We start from the raw sequence: 22362 nt of genomic DNA, 5'->3' as shown, positions 1-22362 counted from the left end.
CCCCGCCGTTATTACACAATCGGCCAATAGGTGGCAGCAGAGCAAAAGGGATAAACCAGGGCCATGTTGCAAAAAAACTTAATTACTCACAATTCTAAATAGATTTGTGAATAATAATGAAACTTAGCTCAAGTCTAATGCTAATTGCTGCAAAATGGAAACAGATAGAAATATACTTCATGAAAGAAGAGACTTTATCTTTTGGTAGGTTCCATGTTTTTATAGCAATAGAACACAATATTCTGTGGGCCTTGCAAAATCAGTCAAAATCCAGCAAAACAGCCGGGAGTGAAGGGGGTTGCTTCTAGTAAGTATCGCGATATATTGCCAAACGATATTTTGTCCCAGCCCTACTGTATCTATCCATTTGTCGTTGGATGTTTACATATCGTAGCTGTCAATTGCAAAGTTAGTATCCATAAATTAGCCCAAAACCATTCCAATTGCAAGAAGAAAGAAAAAACTAAATTGGATATTGTGCTTTGTTTGGTTCCCATTTCCAATGTTGAAGTTGAGGAGCTCCATTCTTCATCTTTTTTTCCAAGGAACTTAATTGAAGTGAGTTGAGGAGCTTTGTATGGAATGTATGCCACGGAGGAGGCGGGACTTCCGACTTCCTGGTTTCCACACATCAGCTTTGTTTCCGTTTCCTGTTTGCGACGTGTGGGCCGCGTCCCAGTTCTAGCGCTTCCGCCTTTGTGCCCCTCGGTCGCGCGTTCCCATCGACGGGTGCGAGTGTGTAGTGTGTCTGTCTCAGTTGTCCGAAGCATTCCAGAGAGTTGAGACACGGTTGGGGGGCGCAGGGGTGGGGGTGCGAATGTTTGAACGCGGCCATCAGTGGCCGGAAATGACGCTGATGTATGAAACCCGGAAGTCGATACATACAGCAGAGTAAGAATTGATTTATTTTTCACTGCTCTGTATTAAATATAAAATACTGAATCATTTGAGTGCATATGGGATTTAGTATAGTGTTCACGTGATCCTCTTCAAAAAAAAAAAAAAGATAATGTAGTGCTTTGTTTTCCAGGAAAAGAGAGGAAACTGCTCTCCGAAACTGTTGACAGATTCAAAAAAATGAGTAGGGAAGCTTTAAAGGCGCCCTTTTTGTTGGTCATTGCTAGATGACTGTGTCCTCTCCCATTACTCTTACGCAGCACAATATGGTGGCGATAATGAGCGCTCAGTCTGACGCTTGGCCTTTCCTCCTCTCCTCCTCCCTGCTAGTCTGCTCGGCTCGCTCTCTTGTAGCCTCCTGCTTTCTTCTCGCTTTGATGCCGCACACTTTTCTCCGCTGTTTGCCTTCACCGGGTCAGGTTTAATTAGCCGCCTGTCAGTTTTCTCTCCTCTTCTGGTGAAGGCTGAGGATTTATATTCATTTCAGGTCAGTGTGCGTAAAGCTATTGAGTGTCTGTCTTTATAAATTATTCCTTGAATTTAGACAATTGTTTGCACTACAAGCCCGTTTTGTAAGGATTAAGTTTGTCATTAGTGATGCATTCATTGAACATTTGACTCCGTATCCGGGATCCATGAACATTTTCAAGTTTAAAAATAGTTTTAAATGCGTGGTATAGAGTAATGCTTGCTCAGCAAGAAAAGTAAAATGAATAATCAATTAATCTATCTATTAGAGATGAGAATTGTTCTGAATGCTGTTAACTCCTGGTTACATGCCAGTGTCATATTAATTATGTTGTCCCCAAAAAGTTTTTCCACAGCTCATTTGCTTCAACACGTGATCAATTAATTGATTGTAATGCCCATTCCAAACTTTTGTTTATCTCCATTAAAAAAAAAGTAGATGCACATGTGATGAGCAATACTGCATTCCTTCGATGCCTGTCGGACATCTTTGTTCTGGTTACACCCTTTATTCCCATAAATCAGGTCAGTCGTTAAATGCAGATGACTCAAATTCCCATGATCTAATATGATATCATCATGAAGCCGATGGGCAGAATGGATCCAAGCTTTTATTCGTAAAAGAAGAATGCTCTTGTGCGACTATAAAAAGATGCAAAATTGCTTTGTAATGTACGTCATGTAATAGCATTGAGGGACTCGGGCTTGGTTATTGTTTCAAATGGGCTTCGCTCCCCTGAGTCAGATGTTATAAAAAGAGGCTACTTAACGATTCAGAACAACATACAAGTGAACATTCAGCAGTGATTGTGACCCACATACTGTATGATGCCGCATATTTTAAATTGACCAACGCACCAACCAATACTTGAGAATGGCTACAGATTGAGGGTTTGTCATGGACAAGGCCTTCTCAAATCGGGAGGTGCGGTGCAATGCCAGGGGAGCATGTGTGTACGTGTGTTTAATCCATACGAGAATAAAGTGTAATTGCACATCCACTACAGTAGGTGGCAGGGGTGGTCACGTTGCGCTGTGTTGAACTCTTGTAGAGCCATGCATATAATTTGAAAAAATAAAAATAAAATTCTTGGTAATACTTTGACGACCTTGCTAAAACCAATGACTCACTTTATTTTTTGTGTGCAAATAAATAAAATATTAGAATCTTGAGAATGTTGAAAATATTATACAGTATGCTAATGGTTTAGGTCATTTATAAAAATTAAAATTAGTTGAAATTAGGGGTATCAAAATTTGTGCGTTGATTATGTGTTAAAGTGCCTTTAATGGCACTAATTTTTTAAATGCGATTAATGACTTATTCCAGTTGCAATGCAGCAGACACATCCACGTCAAAATTTACCAGTAATAAATTTAATAATAATGCATACATTTGTGGTGACTGGAGTCAATTTGTATTTTACAATTTTAAAAATGTGGAGAAGTTACTTCATGTTAAAGATTAGATAGCTCTCAATATGAAAAGAAAAATGCACCGAGCTGTTAATTATGCCATCTAGTGGCAGAAAAATGACATCAACACAAGTCAATATCACACTCGTTTTTTACAGTGCAGTACGTTGTTTTAATTCAAAAACTCAATTATATGAATTATTATGAAATTACTTTATCAATGACTAAAAGATGCAGCCATATTTCTATTAATTTAACATTTATTTCCACTTTTATGTTAACAAGAGTATGAAAATTTAGAATTTTTTTTTTATTGTACATTTAGAACAGATATAAAATGTGCGATTAATCGTGAGTTAACTATTGAAATAATAGATTAGATAGGTCTCAATATGAAAAGAAAAATGCACTGAGCTGTCAATTATGCCATCTAGTGGCAGAAAAATGACATCAACACAAGTCAATATCACACTCGTTTTTTACAGTGCAGTACATCGTTTTAATTCAAAAACTCAATTATATGAATTATTATGAAATTACTGTATCAATGACTAAAAGATGCAGCCATATTTCTATTAATTTAACATTTATTTCCACTTTTATGTTAACAAGAGTATGAACATTTAGAATTTTTTTTTTTATTGTACATTTAGAACAGATATAAAATGTGCGATTAATCGTGAGTTAACTATTGAAATTATGCGATTAATTACAATTAAAAATTGTAATGCCTGACACCCCTAGTTGAAATGCACTGCTGCCTCATCTTTTCAAATGTTTCCATTTTGAAAAAAAAGATAAAACGAATAACAGACCCCAAAAATTACACAAAGAAAAAAAAATCCAATTACTGTACTAGATAATTTTCAAATTTTATTCGCCCTTCTTAAAGCATCCTTTAAGTCAGTCACCAGTCAGTCACAGGGGCCTTTATAAACCATTTATAAAGGGCCCTGTGACTGACTGGTGACCAGTCCAGGGTGAAGAATTTATTTCACCTTCAGTCAACTGTGACAGGTTCTAGCTCCACGCGACCCCGAGCGGGTTAAGCAGAGTAAAAAAAATGGATGGATTGGTGGATGGTTTATAAAGGTCTTATGAGGTGGACAGTTTTGACACTGGCTTAGGTTATTTCTATTACCATTTTTTTCCCAATGTGAAAATATTCCAAATACGAACGCCCAGCAGCCTTCTGGAATGGATTGGCACAACTGGTTTGCAGCTGCATGTTGTTTGTATCACAACATTTAAATACAGCTTGGTTATGCAGCGACCAAAAAAAAAAGTTTTCCACCAAGCAATAGAGTACATATCTTGAGCTCTGACTGCTGAGGCAGCGCGGGTTATCAGTTGTTTTGCACTCTTGTTTTGAGAGCCATTTGCATCAATATTCATGCTGAGGGGGCAACCTCTCTAGGAACGGCTGGCCTCCTTTTAGGATTTCGCCTAATCCTGTTTCCAGAACAGATGCCGCTGTCACCAAAGAGCTGGAGCGACTCCCCGGTCTCTCACGGTGCCGCAGTTCAAAACACATTAGCTCCAGTTACTTTTTATGGCGCCTTGTTATTGCGCCGTAACTCATTAAATTTCACCCCGGTAGGGCCAGCGCGCCGGACACTGCGAAGCCTGTTTAATGAGATGTGACTTAAGCCAGGGAGTCACCTCAACCTTTTCCTCGTCTGGATGATCTTCTATTCGCCATCCGTCAATGTGCGGGGGGGTGGAGGGACACGGAGAGGCAATGGAAGGTAATTAGATAAGGAAGGATTTAGGATGATAGGGGTCAAAATGGAACAGATGCGCATTTCTCCATGGATCCGAGGGGGAACAAATGTCATTTTTCACTTGAGCAACAAACACAGTAGTCATCGATCCGAAAACAGACGACAGCAAATACCACGGCAGTATGTTTGAAATGAGCAGAACCTTTCAAAATACACCCCCCCCCCACACCCCACACCCCTTTGCTTTTCTCTGGAAAGGGCATATTGATACAGCACTATACATTTACTAAGTTAAATATGGACTGAGATTTGGCAAAGGACTCTTCTTAAAAAGCGGGAATAAAAGACGTCTGGGAGGAAAGGAAACGAATAAAAGTACATCGTAGTTAAGAAACGGGGTTACCCTTCACTCGTCTCATGTGAAAATTGCAGCACGGCACTCACAGATGAGGCCGTGCTTCCATGTAATATGCAGTAATTCTTACTGAATTATTCATTCAGTCAGCATTCCCCGTAATGGCAACAAATGGGTTAAGTACTCGATAAGATCCAAGTGGGTCAACTGTATATATGTTTCTGCTTTTATGTGTAAAGGACAGTGCGTCAGCCCTCTCCTCTGTTCACATGCTTAACTGTCAAAAAAAATAAGCTTCCCGCTTAATAAAAAAATCAAATAGAATAAAACAGCTTACCCTTTGGTGACACATTGCAGATGGGAAGCGGAGAGGAAGACTTTCTGAAAGTAGTCCACCTCATGCGTCATGCTTTAACTCTCACAAAAGTGTACAAACAAATAAGTTACAGTGGAGTAACAATAATTTGAGTCCTCGCCATTTAGTCATCAGGCGTCCACTTGGGATGTAACAATAATGGCAATATCGTGATATCCTGATATTAAAACTGCCACAATATTGTCGTCGTCATGTCACGATATTAAAAGCAGCACATCTAATAAAAAAAATTTAGGTTGATTTCCATTTGTGGCTAGATTTTAGTGGTTTAATTTTCTTAAGGCATGTTTTGGCCCTTCTATGTTTAAAATCCACGCCAATCGTCAGATGAAGGGGAACGTGATATGCTTGTGAACCGAGGCAATATGTGGAGGAACTCAATGTGTGAGTGCATTAGCAAGTAAGTGCCTCAATATTAACTGTTTTTAAGTCTTCTTTTTTTTTTTATACAATATTGTGACTTCTTTTTTTATTGTCGCCAACCTCCCCACAATATCGTGATAATTATCATATGGTGGTCATATCGTATCGTGATGTTTGGATATCGTTACATATTACTGTGGGGTAGGATGCAAGACACCAAAAGGCAAGTAATGTCAAAGACAAATATGCAGAAGAAATATTACGGTTTGTGTCTTGGAGGTGAGTCTCTTCTTATTGCGAAATGTACATTTCATTGTTTTACTGGTATTGCTGACCCCTTTACCATACCCGTAAAAGTTGACGTATTTTATTTTATATTGATGGAACAATGTCTACCCATTAATTTTCTGCTTGCGAATGTAGCATCAGATTTGTGACTACCTGTGTCGAGAGGCGTCCCAGGGGTGTGACATTTTAATACGTGATACTTACTTTTCCCGCTGCTGTTGGCTGAAAGCAATTGGCAGACATCACACCACATGCCGGGTCATCTAATTACCAGATTGCAAGAAGCCTGCTTCGTTGGGTTGAATGTAAAAGCAAAAGGCGGGGAAATGTTGAATCTTCTGTTATAACTGTGATCGTGTGGCGTCAAAGGACACATACATTTTTATTTACTTTGGTCAAAATACGCGTGAGATAATTAAAAAAAAAAAATGACAGCACATAAACTGCTCACTTTGGGGGAGCGTTGATATTTTGCAACTTTTGTGATGGAGCGACTATTTCGTTTTCCTTTTTTAAGTAGAGAGCAACACAGCTAGCCAACATTTGTGTCGTTATTGGATACTTGTGGCACTCCCTCCAGAAACGGAAACTGGTCCGTTATAAGAAGAAAACGTTGGAATTACTCAGTAAATAGATAAGAGTTGAAAGAGAGTAAAATAAAGAATTGAAAAATAAAAGTCACTCAAGGGTTGCGAAACAAACTCACGACCTTCAGCTTGGGAGAATGCCACACTGCCACCTGAGGTATGCCCCTCCTACTGTTTGCTTATATCCAAGAGGAGACCAAAAAAACAATGTTTTTGGTGTTTTTGGTCTCTTTGAGTTACGAAGATTCCAGCAGACACGAGCGATATACTGTACTAACACACAGTAGGAGCTGCGTGGCTCAGGGAGTAGATCAGCTGTCTCCCAAGCTGAAGGTTGTGAGTTCATTCCTCAACCCTTGGGTGACTTTTATTGTATTTAATTTTTTTCAATTCTTTATTTTAATCTATTCCAAGTGTAAATATTAGTCCATTTGGTCCCATTAGAGACAAATTAACTGTAGAATTAAAAAAAAAAGTCTGTTTTCCGAAATATGTCCATTTTGGTTCTTTAGAGGTATATTTTCATGAACAGTTTGCTACTTCTATAGTGTTTGAATTTGGATGTTTCACTGTGATTTTTACAATATAATTACGTGATCTATTGCTGCTTTTCTTTTCTTTTTATTTATTGCACAGCCAGAATGACGTACCCGACCTACTTTCAAGTAAGACACTTTGACTAAAAAAATAAAGTATAGTATGAAGGTGGGGTGGGGCGTGCAACCAGCACCAGCACCCTCAGATGAACCCTAAAAGCAAGCTTTCATCTTCCAAGTCAAATTAGCGTTTTTTTTTTTTTTTGCTGCTGCTTTTGCTACACTTAACAGGCCGCACAGAAGTGGCGTTGTCAAAAGAAAATCCAGACATCGTTCCCGAGGGCCCCTGGAATTGAATGAGTGCACGCACTGGCTGTTAGTCATTACTGCCGGCTGACAAGGGTAATTGAATTTTTGTCCCCCCTTGCAAAACAGTCAGTTTATTTACGACAAGTTTTTTTCCTGATTAAAACATGCACCGGCAATTGCCGGCTTTGTTTTTTTGTTTTTGTTTTCTTTCACCTTGCCACGCAGATACAGTGAAACTTCCAAAATCAAACTCCCCAAAAGTAATACAAGTTGGGGTAAGAACCGACATTGATAATACGAATGTTAGCGAATCTCATGAGCTTAACTCTTTGACTGCCAAGCGTTTTCAGAAAAGGGATGCCGTGGGTGCCAGCCGATTTAAGCATTTTGACTGATCTTTCAAGGTCCACAGAAAATTATGTGTTTGGACTATGGAAACACACATACTACCAAATGAAAGATTGGACTCTCATCTTTCATCAGAAAAAAAAGTTTGTTTCTACCTTCTTCCGTTTTTCAGTAATCAACAATAGAAAATGGTTAGTTTCACCTCTGTTTTGAAAAAAAAACGTCTTTTAACGTCTTTGGCACTCCTCCATAGGATTTTACTAAACGTTATTTAACGTTTTTGGCAGTCAGAGCTAACAATGCTTTTTTTTTTTTTTTTTACACTTCTATCAGTTAATTTCAATGACTTAATAAGGTTTGATGGCCGTTTTAATCTGAAAGTCATTGATTACAGGGAAAACCCGTTTTTAAATTAGAGCAACTGGGAAGTTAACCAGCTCCTCTAATGTGATTGTGTTCCACTTGGGAGGCACCACAACAATGCAGCAATGTGTGTTCCATGTTTCCTTTCTTCCCCCCTCGGTTAATCCATTTAAGCGACCGCGTTAGGCAACGAATGCTCCCTCGTCCATCCACAATATGTCAAAAGCAAAAGGATGTCATCCAAATGTGTCAGACGTGGTCCTCGCGTTGTGTCATGATGCCTCTGAAGTCTTTCCAGGCATTCTGTCCTTAAAATAGCATGAAAAGAGCCTGACAACACTCGCTTTGATGCAGTCTATCCCGTGACTGTGTATTTAAAAAGTGTGTGCTTCATGAAATATTTGTATTCAATAAGATGTCTGGGCGGCATGACTGAAGGGGTTAGCGTTGCCGTCTCTTTAGCAAAGGGCGGGGGATTGTTGGTTCGACCCTCACTTCCCCTTGGACTTTTTCCAAAGTATCCTTACAGATCATACTCAACCTGCTGCTGGCGTCTTGTGAATGTCAATTTTCCTGCTGTGGAACTGAAAGGCAAACATATTTCTTTAGATTTGACCCATTACAAAGTGGAACGTAATCTCTTCTGTGGCTCAGGTTTACTTCTGAGTTCTGAACTGTAAGGGAGTATTGCAAAGTGAATTTGTTCTAGGCTTATACTTGTGACATCATAAAACCCTTTATTAGCTGGACAGACGTTTTAGGTAACATTCTTAACTCTCATACATGTATAGAGAGACTTAAAAACAAAATAAAGTAAAACTATCCTCCATTTAAACATCTAACACTCTTTTTTGTTAAAAAAAAAAATAATAATAATAAAAAAAAACATCTAACGCTTAATGGAGAGGGAACAGTTTCTCTCCTACATTATCCTTTGTCAATTTCTTTCCGTTAGCCATTTTTCTTCATTCAGGTAAATATGTTATTTTTGTTAGCAACTGCACTCGCAACAGCAACCCTTGGCATTGTCACAATTTTTTAAAAATTTTTTTGATGGTATACCTCTTTCTGCTACACAGCTGGGCCCGGTTGTTCAGTTCTCTGTTATTTTATCCTCTTGTTAACACCCTAACCGCTGGTTAAATTCTTAAACCGCTGTTAGCTAACCGACTGTTAAGTATATGTTGTAACAAAACATAGATAGTCACGTTGTTAGTAAACGACATCGTCAAAATTAATCATGTGGTTAACGTCACCGGTTAGCACCAATACATCCCATAATTCCTCATTTTTGTTTACTTCCAAGTCTTCCGGTTTTGCACAAAAAAAAAAAAAGGATAGCCAAACGATCCTGAGTACTCCGAGGGGGGGAAAAAGAAGCAAGATTTTTTTTTTTTAAGACTGTTATTCAAGCTACCATGGACAGAGAATTTGACATTTTACGGTGTCTTACAGATGAAATATTGACCTATTTCCAATATTTGTTTTTGAATTCATTTTGTAAAATCGTTCAAATGCCCAAATAGATCTTGTCTAGTCTTATGAATTGAACAAATCTATTAAAAATGTGTTATTTTCCCAACTTTACAAAAGTTGACAGTTGACACTCTGTTAAACAGTTAGCGTCGGTCCAAGACGGTTAAAGTTAACCGAGTTTTGAACAACAAGATAACGGTGCCTTAAAATTAACGGTCTGTTAAATTTACTTAACCAGTGGTTAAAAGTATAACTGGGTTTTGAACAACTGGGCCCTGGTCTTTGTCCTATATCAAGGCGAGAACCCAATGGATTTTTATTGACGCTGGGGTTAAAGATGAAACCGGCTCACATTCATCATTCAATCTATGATTTTCTCTTTTGTCAGAACAAGGGGGAAATCGATTCTGTCAACTCATGGACGCTTGAGGTAACTTTTTTTTTTTTTTTCTTTGTCTACATTGCAATCTCCAGCCTATTTTCCTCGCCGTTTAACTTGGCGGGGAGAAACACGTTTTGTTTGCCAAGCACATTTGATGATTTGTTTGGGAAACAGGACTTTTGTGAAGTGGGAGCTCTTTTCCACTTTTGGAGGAGGTTGTGGAAATTACAACAGTGTTCTGGTCTTCAGCAAAAGTGTATATTTACCTTGGAAATGAGTGCGCTATATGGAATATGGAATTGTAGGAGACTTTTTGGTGCGTCAGAGGGCAGAATTATTTCATTCTGTTTGTCCAAGGTTTTATAATTGAACTCCATTTGTATATTAATATTTATATGATTTTGAACTGACCCTTTACTATGTCACAGTAAAGAGGACAATAAAACAGAGAAGTTGTTTAATAAAAACTTTTATATTAAAATGTATTATGCTGAACTTTTAACTAACCCTATCGACCAAATAATTATTTTCCACCATAATTTGCAAATAAATTCTTTAAAAATCCAGTAAAGTGATTTCTATGATATTTTTCACATTCCGTCTCTCGCAGTTCAAGTGTACCGATGATCAAAATGACAGACCTCTGTCATTACTTTAAGTGGGTGTAACTAAATGTTGTGTTACTTTTTCTTTATTACAAACTAGAATGGACCTGTAATTCATTTCAATGTGGAAGACGTATTTGATATATAAATAATTTGAGCTTGGTCTTGGAATCTAAAAACAGTTGGGTCAAAAATAACCCAACTCTGGGTCAAAAATGGACCGATCCTCTACTTGGGTCAATTTGTCCCAACTTTGAGTCAGGAAATGGGTCATTTAGTGTAAAACAATTCATAAATATTGGTCATATACTTTACGTGGGTTAAAAAATTGGGTCATTTTGTATAAAACAGGCCAGAAAGTTGGGTCAAATTGACCCATAAAGTTGATCGGTCCATTTTTTTATCCATAATTGGGTTACTTTTGACCCAACTGTTTTTAGAGTGTAAATTATCAAATTCAGCATTAACTTAAAACATGTGCTTGTCAATGTTTTGACATACACACATAATACTCACCATATCTGTAAAAAAAAAAATGCTCATAATTCAAAGCAAAACAAAATTAACGACAGCTTGTGCCATGAAAAACTCCAAAGAATAGTCGCGTATATCACGACGTGCCACTATCTAAACATGACCTGCATTTATCAGAGCCTTTTGAATGATAATACAAGAAAGCTCGGTCCATTTTTTTTATCCATAATTGGGTTACTTTTGACCCAACTGTTTTTAGAATGAATGAATTATAACTTTGAAGACAACGGCCCCATTACAGTTTATTTTTTAGTGCTTCTTTTAGTAATTATTGACCTGTATATCCACTTTTTGTACGGAGGAGTGCAGTGAGATTTTTCTTCTCATCTGAAATGTGTGCCTTGGCTCAATCACGTTTGGGGAAACACTGCTCTTAACAGCATTGAAGTGATCATCTGCATGCTGCTGATGCCCCAGCTGGCAGGATGAGGTACGACTACCTCTTGGTAGCATGTCAAAAGTTTTTAGACACATTGTCGACTTTTTTTTTCTCAACATTTTACGCATACACATGAAGCTAAGTTCTATTATTTATTTTTTTCTAAACTAGTTGAGTTTTCGTTTTGAACGCTGGCAGCGTCTCGTTGCATACAAGCAATACAACATCCTCCTCCTCCTCCTCCTCTCTCTCTCTCTCGCTCTCTCTCTCGCTCACATCCGATCCAGAGAGTTCAGTCTTTGAGGGGGAGGGCGTCCGTGCATCACTGCTCTCCCGCCGCGTTAAGAGCCTCGGTCGCCGGCGTCTTGTCCCCCACTCGCTCTTCCGCTCTCTCCCCCCGTGGATGTGGACGAGCTGGAACCGAAGCACCTCGTTGCCGTGAGGGCGGGACGTGACACGAGAGAGAGAGAGAGAGTGAGGGAGAGAAAGAAAACGAGAGAGAGAGAGAGAGAGAGAGAGGGGAAGGGTGGGGGGCGAAATAAAGAGAGTCTCTTTCTGTGTGCGGGTTGGCTGCTGTGCTGTCATTGCAGCCCAGCCTGCCGAGCAGCACGGACCGGAGCGAAGTGGAGACGACGAACCGCGTCTCCATCCCGGGATTTATTAGCAGCGAGAGGACGACCGTGCGCAAAAAAGGGGGTGGGAAAACAAATCGCATCCCGGAGCCGCTTTGGACAATGTTTCTGTTGCAGTACACAGGTACATGTAGACAACTTTTCCATGGTTTTGTGTCAGTGTGGCCCCCGGGTGACTTATGCGGGCTGTAGCCGCTCTGACTGCACCACTTCTGGGCATGTTTGATCGCTCTGATCGGTCATCGCCATGTGGGTCCTCCAACAGCTTGTTTTTTTTATTAGTGTTTTGTGTGTTCTGACTGGCGTGTACCAGATCCAGATGCGTAATGTTATGATTTTTTTTTTTGCGCACTACAGTGTTATCTTGATTGACATTGCAGTCTTGCTTATAATGCATGAAGTGTTGAATCCATGCTATGGGTTTGCTTTTCACACCCGAGTCTTAGATGTTGTCTGGTTGCATTGTTATGCGCACATTTCTGACTCTTTTATTTCCTGTGCGTGGAATGCCCCGATTTTTGTTTTTGTGTGGCCTCACAGGATCTCATTAGCAGCATTACTGTTTTGAACTGCTCCCATTAACCTGCTCAACTGTGTTCGGTTTCCTGTGTCTATACTTTACTAGACGTCCCGCAGCGTTGTTGGCCGACGAGTGTTTAGGGAAAAAGTGTTTCCCCTTCTGTCTTTGCTTGGCTACCTCTTGAATGAACATATTGGCTGTGTTTATACCTTTTGGAGTTAATCTACTTTAACCATCCCACAGTAGTGTTGGGCTATAAACCTGTAAGGTCTGATGAAATTGTCATGCTGTACCTCGATTTGTGGCATTGCAACAAAACTGACCATTAAATGAATATTTCAGCTGTGTTTAAACCTTTGTGGAGTTCATCTACCACCAACGCCCCACAGCATTGTTACGAAAAAGCAATGTAAGGGCTATTGGAATTATTTTACTGCCCCTGAATAGATTTTTTTGGGACTCTTTGGCAACTCACAGAAATTGCATGAAAAGTGGTTCCCTGTATATGCTTTTGGAGATAATGTACGTCAGACATTCCATTGCCCTATAAGCGTTATCTGTGTTGTGGTGATAAAACTGATCTGATCGCGACTTCTTGAATGAACATCTTGTCTGTGTTTGTACCTTTTAGTGGTAATCTACCTCAGCTATCCCACATCATTGTTGGCTTTTTGACTTATTGCTGGGTCTGCTGTAAAATATTAGCAATGTGATTCTTTATTTCCAGTGTAATCAAATTGCTGTTGCTCGCAGTAGTGGTTTGAAAAGTGGTACCTGTCTTTATCATTTCTGAGCTAATTTACTCCCAATTTGCCCCAGAGTGTTGTTTATAATAGTCAGAGTGCAAGGCTCACAGTCGTTTTGTAGAGCTTTACATGAACTACATCTTAAAATTGCTCTCACTTGGTTTACTGTGTTTTCCCCTCTTTTAAATGTAATCAAAGCGCACAATTGACTTTATTGCTGTTATTCCCAGAAATGTCTTGAAAAGTGCTTTCCTGCAATCTAGTGCGAGTGATAAAACTGATCTGGTTGCTTAATCAGCCTCACATGTCCCACAGAGTTGTTGGACGACAAGGATGCAAGTTCTCGTCTACCGTCCTTCAATGGATATCAAGGCTCGAAATATATATATAATTGTTCATGGAGTAGTTTTGCGCATCAATGACTTCACCTGAGGAGCAACTTTCTAATTTTGGGGATATATATATATATATATATATATATATATATATATATATACAGTATATATATTTTTTTAATAAAAATGTGAAATTGCAACAACAAATGAACAATTGTTTTTTTCTTTTTTACATAAGCAACTGTTTTTATTTCTTAAATTCACATTATGTATATCAGCAATCTGTTTTCTTGTCCAGAAACAATTTTAGTGGGGAAATTTCAAATACAAATATAAATTTCATTTTAGGCTTAGTATTTCTGAATGGGTTGTATGTAAGGTGTTCCGATCAGGGTTTATCTGCTGCCAGTTCCGATACCAATCGTCCATATGTGAGATCGGCTGATGTTGATCCCGATCCCGATCATATGGATTTTCAATTTTAGAACTGCTTACTAATTTTTTTTTTTTTAATGAATTTGCATCAAAGCAAGACGTTATAAATTTATCTTAATCACTGCCAAGGAGGCAATGATTACAGACTTACAGTATTAACGAATCCGCAACATGTTTAGCCACACTACCTAGCCACCCGTAGCTCGTTGCTAGCTAGCTGTTGTAGTGTTAATAGCACCGGGCTTGCCTCGACCGCTGACGACTCAAGTGTAGGTGATGTGAGTGCTCCCAGCCCGTCAAAGCTTTTAGGGACCGTCTCACAATTCTTTTATTGAAAAAAAAAATGTACAAATGTAATATTTTTAGTTTTGCTATTCAGTATGTTTTGATATTGTGCAAATGCAAAGTTTGACTTGCATTTGACTTCACAGCCTTGACATATGTACCATAGTTGCACCTGAAATGTATCTTGCGTTAGGGTATGGTTGACGGTAGTGCCTTTGGCAGCGCACATCTCTCTTTTCAAATTAATCAAAGCCCGCTGTTGAGTTTAATGCTGTTCCTGCCAAGAAATCTATCCTCTTCTTCACTACCTCTTGAAAGAATGAAATCTCTGAGTGCCTCTGCGCGACCGACAGGAAGACAAAAAGGCCCATCCGATCGTCTGTATGCTCTGATCAATCAGCATTTGCCCATTAATGGTACGAGGGAGTGAGCGGAAGGAGATTGTTGCGTTTTAAAAGTTGCACTATGCTTGCTTGAGAGGGAGCGCTTAAATATTTCATCTCTGGCAGAGGACGATAGCGCTGCAGAACAAATGAGCGCTGAATGCAGAGCGGGTGACTGGCTGTAGTCTGCAACGTCAGGAGACTTGACAGCGGAGGGAAAATTCACACATTTTAATTGGGTGATTCCTGACAACTTGTGTTTTCTAAAGTGAATTTTGTTGTTTGCGGGCTGCCCAGAGGAATTATTAAGACGTGACATGGAGAAAACTATCATGGTGAAATAGTTACCTCAATGAGTTGACATAACTTGTTTTTGTGGCGGTGGGCAACCTAAGGCTGATTTAGGTACTCTCGCTGAATATAGTATAAAAACACCAATGGCATTTTATTTGTTTCTTTAGCACCATCTGAAGAGACCAAAATAAGCTGTATCGGGAAAAAAAAAATCATAAAACAAATGCATGTGATGCTTTGAACGACTTTATGGGCATTGAGTAGGACTACAATGATTGTTATAAATGTTGGCTGTTTAGCGACTCACTTTTTCCAGTAGGCCAAGGAGACCATAGAAAATTGTCATTATGGTAAAATAAAAGGAAGATAGAATATTTCCATTGGACTGCAACAACAACATGACGGAAAATAGTCCCAATTTGTTGCTTTTCTGATTAAAGCGGTTTAGCTCAAGACAAATCCGCGGTCAGCAGTTCAGTGTTGACTCATGCGAGATCTGCAGTTTGTCTCAGCATAAATGAGACCTTTGATGTGGATGCGATTCGCCAAGTTGCTGGAAACATCATGACTCAGTTGAGTCTCTGTGACTTGAATTAATCAAAGGTAGACATTCATGACCTAGCGCACCTAAAGAAGGCTTTTTCTATGTGCTGAAATGGCGCCGCTGCTGCACAGAACCCCATTTTTGTCGTCAATCCCCTGATAAGGTATACCAATCTTTGCGAGGTAGCAAGTGAGGTATGAACTCCATTTCCCTTCACACGCCAGCAGTCAAAGGCTGTTGAGGTAATAATTTGATTGTTTTCTTTTTGCCTCACCACTCTTGAATCTCCTTAGCATGCTAATGCAAAGTAATGATTGCTGTTTATTTCTGTGCCTATTGCTCACTTCTATATGCCCCGCAGCAAGTCTGCTGTACAATTGTTTTCTAATGAATAACAAGATGTCTCGCTAACATCAAATGGCCGACGAAGAAGTATATAATAGCCGAAGTTGGAAGATCCCTCGGAGGATCAGCAAGGCTGGCTTGTGGTTCAACCTGCCATCTGGAATCCAAAGTCGCTAAGAGAGCTTGGCAGCCTGATGACAAGAACTGCGGCGGGTATCGGTGATACGGCTCAAGCTCTTCATGCCTTAATCGTTTTCCTGATAAGGAACCACGCAGGGAACCTTGAAATTGAAGCTAAGGACCCCGCAAGTTGAGGAGCTCCGCGAGAGACGTAGTCAGCCGTCAGCTTGATTCCGCGAAGCGGTGAGGCAGGATGGCGGCTGCTTTCCTTGCTTGCTGAGTTAAACCCTTCTGACAGTCCCTTTGAGCGCAGTACATTCAAAGTGCTCTGAAGATGCCGGATTATACCGTTCGCCGGGTTACAAGTTTAGTACACCGTTTAAACACCGACCGACCCAACTCGAGGCTCGAGGGCCAGATTCAGACCTCCACACAGTTTTTGGGTGTCCGCTAAAGCTGGCCAGAATTTTTCAAAAGTAGCCACTGAATTTTTAATCATTAACTCTTTGACTGACAGACATTTTCAGAAACGGGATGTCGCCAGTGCCAGCCGATTTAAGCATTTTGACTGATCTTTCAAGGTCCACAGAAAATGTTGTGTTTGGACTATGGAAACACACATACTACCAAATGAAAGATTGAACTCCCAGCTTTCATCAGAAAAAAAAGGTTTGTTTCTACCTTATTCCGTTCTTCAGTAATCAACAATAGAAAATGGTTAGTTTGACCGAAATGCTCTGTTTTGAAACAAAAAGCGGAGAAAAAGAGCTTTTTGTGAAACAATGTTATTTCATGCACTCTAGTGAATTCTACACTTCTTTTTGTCCATGAATGATGCCACAAACACCTAAATAGTGCTTTACTTCTGTAAAACGCTATCACCAACAATGAAAAAGTGTTTTTAGATTGCAAAATACGTTTATTTCCATTCAACAGTGTAACAATTTGACAAAACAATTTCGCAAACTATTTACAAATGTGTGCAACTGTGGTACTATTTACAATTATGTGGATGTTTTAAATACAGTTATTCTTTTTGCAACACTGCCCTGCGTGAAAGGAGACGCAGCAGGATTTGCACAACAGATTAGTTTCACTTAGATTGTCCGTTTCGCGTGCAGACGTTACACCCTCTTGACGGCCTTTTTTTCCGGGGAATAAATAGCAAGTAGCAGACTGTACCCACTCCTCCGATGAATATGCATTGGACTCGGGGCACTCTTCGTCGTCCGATTGAACGTCCGCCTGAGCGTGCTCGGTTGTGCTCCGCGTTTTCCGGTGTTAGCATCGCTAGCCCGTGAACCTTTATGACGTCGTCATAGCCGCCGCGTCAGCGCTTCCAACTTCGGCGTCAACCTCGGAGTCACCATCATCATCATCGATGATGATCATCGTCGTCATCAATGTGCTCTTTAGCGTTGGTCGATGCCTTTCGTCTTTGAAAAAAATTCCCAAGCGTGAGCTGCTTGCAACCGGTCGCCATGTTCTCTTCCCTTCCCCAGCCATTGTCCCCTCTAGCTCCGCCTCACGTCTTCTACTGACGCCTACCCAATCTTGTCAAAAGAGAGTCATTGCTGCCATCTAGGGGCCAAAAATAGTCATTAGGCTAACTAGATCTTCTTGAAACTTTCACCACAGCTGGCCAAGGCTTTCCTCCACCCGTTTCCAAAAAAAAAATAAAAAAAAATTGGAGAACGTCTTTTAACGTCCTTGGCGGCCCTCTGTAGGTTTTTACTAAACGTCATTTAACGTTTTTGGCAGTCAACGAGTTAAATGGGAATTATGTAATATCTTGGTGTGATTATTAGTGGCGAGCAGACGGCATACAACATCATACAAACACAACGTCCAGTAGAATCTACACACCCTCCCTTCGACTCGTAAAGCAGAAGTAAATATAGTTTAGCCATTGCGCTAATTGTTGTTGACCAAAAATGACCATCACAGTGCCTAAGGGCTCATCTTGTGAACGTCACATGACAGAAACAGGTGAGCCACGACAGTCGTAATTTTCAGTCGACAGCAAGTGACAGAATGGCAGCCCCCGAGAGGGATAATAACGGGTGGATTTTTCTGCTTTATTCATATTCCACAGATGCAAATTTAGTCAGAATGCTGTGTTTAGACTAGTGGGGGTGCATAGAACAAATTCCCCTTAATGATGTTGCCAAAGCAAAAATAAATATGAATATATTTGTCTTTATAGAATAATTCAAACTATTCAAACGGTTACAGTTGTACTTCTCTTCATATTTTATTTCCTAAAAAAGGAGACTAGTCACTAGCCATTTTTTTCTTTAATTTAAAATTATGTCATTAAATGTTCTTCTGTTAACACAGATGATAAGCAGTTTGTTTTACATTTTGATCTGTTTCTGTACGGCATACGAACCAAACCATAAATGTAAAACCAATTTGCATACTCTTGTAGTGATTATACATGTATTAGGTTTCACCATTATAACCTGCACCCTAAGGACAACTATAACTGTAATGTGGTACACGCTGAAAACAAGTTTGAAACCCCAGCCCTAAAGCTTAGAATTTCAATTTCCACATTTGATTCACGAGTCTCAACATCATACTCCTATTTGCCACTGGTGATTTTCCATGTTAAATAAACTGTCACTTAAAAAGCCGAGGTTCATTTCCCCCTCTAGAAATATTTACTCAAACAAAATCACCATTTGGAGCATTTAGACTCGGTTACATTTTCTTGGCAGGCAAGAATGATTGCCCGGACACTCCACAAATGGAACCACGGGAAGCCACCTAAAGTCACGTGATTATTTGCTCTGATTATTTTATAGACTTTGGATTATTATGAACGTTCATAAAAATCATACGGCTCGGAGGGATTAACTTTGTGTTTTGGCTGGCATTCAATGTGAACTCAATGAACTGGCATATCTGACCAATAATCTGAACCAGGTGGGCTATGAATCAGTGGGAGTCGTGTTGCAGGTGTTGACTGCGTGACAAATGCGGTGGTCCTGCTAAGGCGGAACAGCTAAAAGATCGTGAAATTAGTTTGAGATCAGATGAAATTTTCAGGAACAATGGACCTTAAAAGTTATACCAACTTTGGATGTGGACATTTTATATGACTGGCATCCTGCGTTTTACACCCATTGTCAGTTTGTCATGTTTGGCAGACTTGTTATTTTAGCTTCTAGTGCTAGCATTTTGTTAGCTAATCCCTGACTGGCTATCTGCTGTAATCACTTGTGCTCACCAGATAGAGCGTAATTTAAGATGTCAGATTTACTTTTAATAAAAGTTTGGCGACCGTTCTGACTCTGCTGCGAATGATTTAATATCAAAGTTTTCTGGAAATCAGATTTGTAGGACTTCTGCTTGAGCTGTTTGACAAAATGGCAAAACGATGTGAAGATTTCTGTGTTCTCTTCTTGCACTAGCTAAACGCATTATGGGATGGCTTGTGGTTGATTGTCAAGGTACCGCTGTGACTTATTGTTGTTCTGCATGAGTAAATCTAGTTAAAGGCAGTGCTGTTTGGGTAATTTGGTGTTTATGAGGCATGGATTTACTATTTAGAGTACCGGTGGTGTTTCTGGGTAGCCACAATTTATGCAAAGCTTTATGATCCAGTACACAACAGATTGTTTTTACAAATCCAATTCTTTACATAGCCAAATATGAAAACTTTGCAGCTTTTAAATGATGACACCCCCTGCATATTAATTAGATTTTTTTTTTTTTGCTGTATTAAACATTTTGGTTGTCTGTAAACAGTGTGCAAGTGATAGAAAACAAATGGTGACATTCCTCAATTTTGACAACACTAATAAATCTTCCTGATGCTCACTTGTGGGTGGCAACCAACTTTTACAGGCTGTAAACTGACAAGACGCTTCAAAACATGAATGACGGGTATGTAAGGGAAGGAGGGATGAACAGAACAATTATATGTTGTTGTTTTTTTAATGGAACACAAACTCCCACTTGTGACCCAATCCATCTTTCAAAAGTCTTCACTATTTGACTTGACTTGACTTGGAGAATTGGGTATCTTTGTGTGTCAATCATATTTCACTCAAAACAATCCTTATAGAAAACATAGCAGCTTTCCGCCTAACCAGCTAAGGTTAGCATCTTAATAACAAGTCACTTTATGCTTATGATAGTGTTGCACTTGCTATAATCCATTGGACAGGCACACACTTGTAGCTGTGCTTCCCAGTGCGTCCCACTTTGCTCGTAAAAAAATTTTGTGCCTACCTGGCAGGGTGCCATTCCCGAGAGATCTTTTGCGCTATCGTATGCTAGCAATTTTAACAAAAGCTGTTGGACAAGAAATAGCATGATGGATCACCGCAGGGATTCAGGATACCGCTGATGTACATTGGAGGAGTTACCGGTGCATGCTACTGCTACAAATAATTCTTTAATGCTTTAATGCTGGGTGATGAATGGACCCACTGAATTTTATTCACCGTTCGAGTGGAGTTTTTGGCTTAAAATATAATCACAACTAGCTATTTCCCTTATTGCAGCGGACGTTTATCTGTCATTTTGCCCTTCTCATACTGGGCTATTATAACACCCAGGTGTTTGGTGTTCACAAGAGCCCCCCCCCTCGACTCCCCCCCTAGAAATACAGCAGACCTGGCTCTGGCTTTTATAACCAGCTCACTCCTTACACTTTCTAATGAGGTGTCTAACAGTGTACTTGCACCAGGCAAACTGTGCTGTGCTTCAGCCCACTTGACACCTAAGAGTCCGGTATGTTTGGCTAGTCTGAGTGCGCTGTTGTGTGCTCAAGTTTACTCTGCTTCTTCTCTGGCAGGCTTGGAAGAAGTGAGCTATGGCGCAATATGATTGGTCAAGCACATACTCGTATGCGACGTGGATGGGCCATAAAATTACACGGTTGTTTCTGACAAGTTATGTATGATATCACTCTTGCTTACTGTTAACTCATTCACTTCCAGCCATTTTCACTGAAGCAACCCCCTTCGCTTCCGGCTGTTTTACTGGATTTTGACAGATTTTTCAAGGTCCACGGAATATTGTGTTCTATTACTATAAAAACATAGAACCTACCAAAAGAAAGATTAGAGTCTCTTCTTTCATCAGTAAGAAAAAAGTATGTTCCTATCTATTTCCGTTTTGCAACAATTAGCGTTACAATACAGCAAAGTTTCAGTTTGAGTTTGAAAACACTGGGAAAAGAGCTTATTGCAACATGGCATTTGGTTGATCTCTTATACTCTGCTGCCACCTGCTGGACGTCTTTGTAATAACTGCCATTGCTTCAAGCATTCTTTTCAGTTCAAAGGCAGCATCAAAGCCTTCTCTATGCTCTAGCATTAAAAAAAAAACATAAGGACGTATAAATACGTCTTTGGGAGCATGGTGACATTTAAAATAGAACGTATTTATATGTTTTTGGGAGCAAATGAGTTAATATGGACAGTCACGCAATGTGTCATACAATTACTTTAACACAATCTACAAATCTAGACATTCATGTGCTTGGCCATTACTGTACACGCTTGATCTTGAAATTCGTGGTTTAACTTTTGATGCATTTTTCCAGAAAATTGGAAGTTAATACCTAACGTGATCGATTTTGTAGGTTCCATTGTGTTATCTAAATGGAAATCCATCAGGGACTCTTGTGGAACATGTTACATGTAATATACAACTCTGAAGGACCACAGATCCTCCTGGCTTGAAACACAAGTTTCCCCCCCCAAAGATTAATATACTCAACATTTCTTCCATGGAGAGAATTGCGAAAGCAGACATTGTGGTTCTGCGGGCTGGACCGGCGAACATGGGGAGTCAAGAGATTTCGCTTGTTTGGACAGCAGCCATCACTGTGTTCTGTCGTATTTGAGACGGAGAGCGCAGATTTCCGTAGCTTTAACAGTAGGATGAAGAAATGGCTCAGGCGGAAAACGAGACGCGGAAAACAAAATGCTATGGAAATAAATGGCTGCGGCTGTAACAAAGAATGTATTATTAACAGAGGGGGGTGTTGTGCATGCTGTCTGGTTTTGAGGGCATTTTCAGACTAAAACAGTGGCAGGGAAACATTTTAGTTTGTATGAAGCCTTCCAAACACCATAAACACACAGTGTCTGAAGATAATTAAAAACTCTTAAAATGCACTTTCCAAAACTTCCTTCATTATCAACCTCTAATCTGTTATCGAGGTGTCTTAAAAATGCCACAGACGCAATAAACAGGGTTGTTTTATTTAATTTTTAAGTGTTTGTAACGAGTTTGACGAACGAGTGTTTTGCACTTTTAACATAACCAACATCAGAATGAGCTTGTATTGAGTA

General features: G+C 39.7%; 1 protein-coding gene across 8 annotated transcripts in view; it reads left to right on the top strand.

Annotated features, from left to right (window-relative positions):
- enox2 (ecto-NOX disulfide-thiol exchanger 2) overlaps positions 1-22362 on the top strand; it is a 313782-nt gene that overhangs the window by 160546 nt on the left and 130874 nt on the right. Inside the window, exon 1 of one of the 8 annotated variants that reach the window (XM_077577818.1) lies at positions 9905-9936. The exons of 6 other annotated variants lie outside the window; for them this stretch is intronic. Coding sequence is in view for 1 of the 2 variants with exons in the window: in XM_077577815.1 (XP_077433941.1) it covers positions 12141-12162 (22 nt within the window). In the remaining variant the exon portion in view is untranslated. Of the gene's footprint in view, positions 1-9904; positions 9937-11732; positions 12163-22362 lie in introns of those variants that run through there. One more of the 8 variants, XM_077577815.1, reaches the window with a different exon arrangement.

This window comes from Vanacampus margaritifer, chromosome 10 (genome assembly GCF_051991255.1).
Source record: "Vanacampus margaritifer isolate UIUO_Vmar chromosome 10, RoL_Vmar_1.0, whole genome shotgun sequence".
NCBI classification, from domain to species: Eukaryota; Metazoa; Chordata; class Actinopteri; order Syngnathiformes; family Syngnathidae; genus Vanacampus; species Vanacampus margaritifer.
Note: the sequence above shows the minus strand (reverse complement) of the source record. Positions and strands in the feature narration are given on the sequence as shown.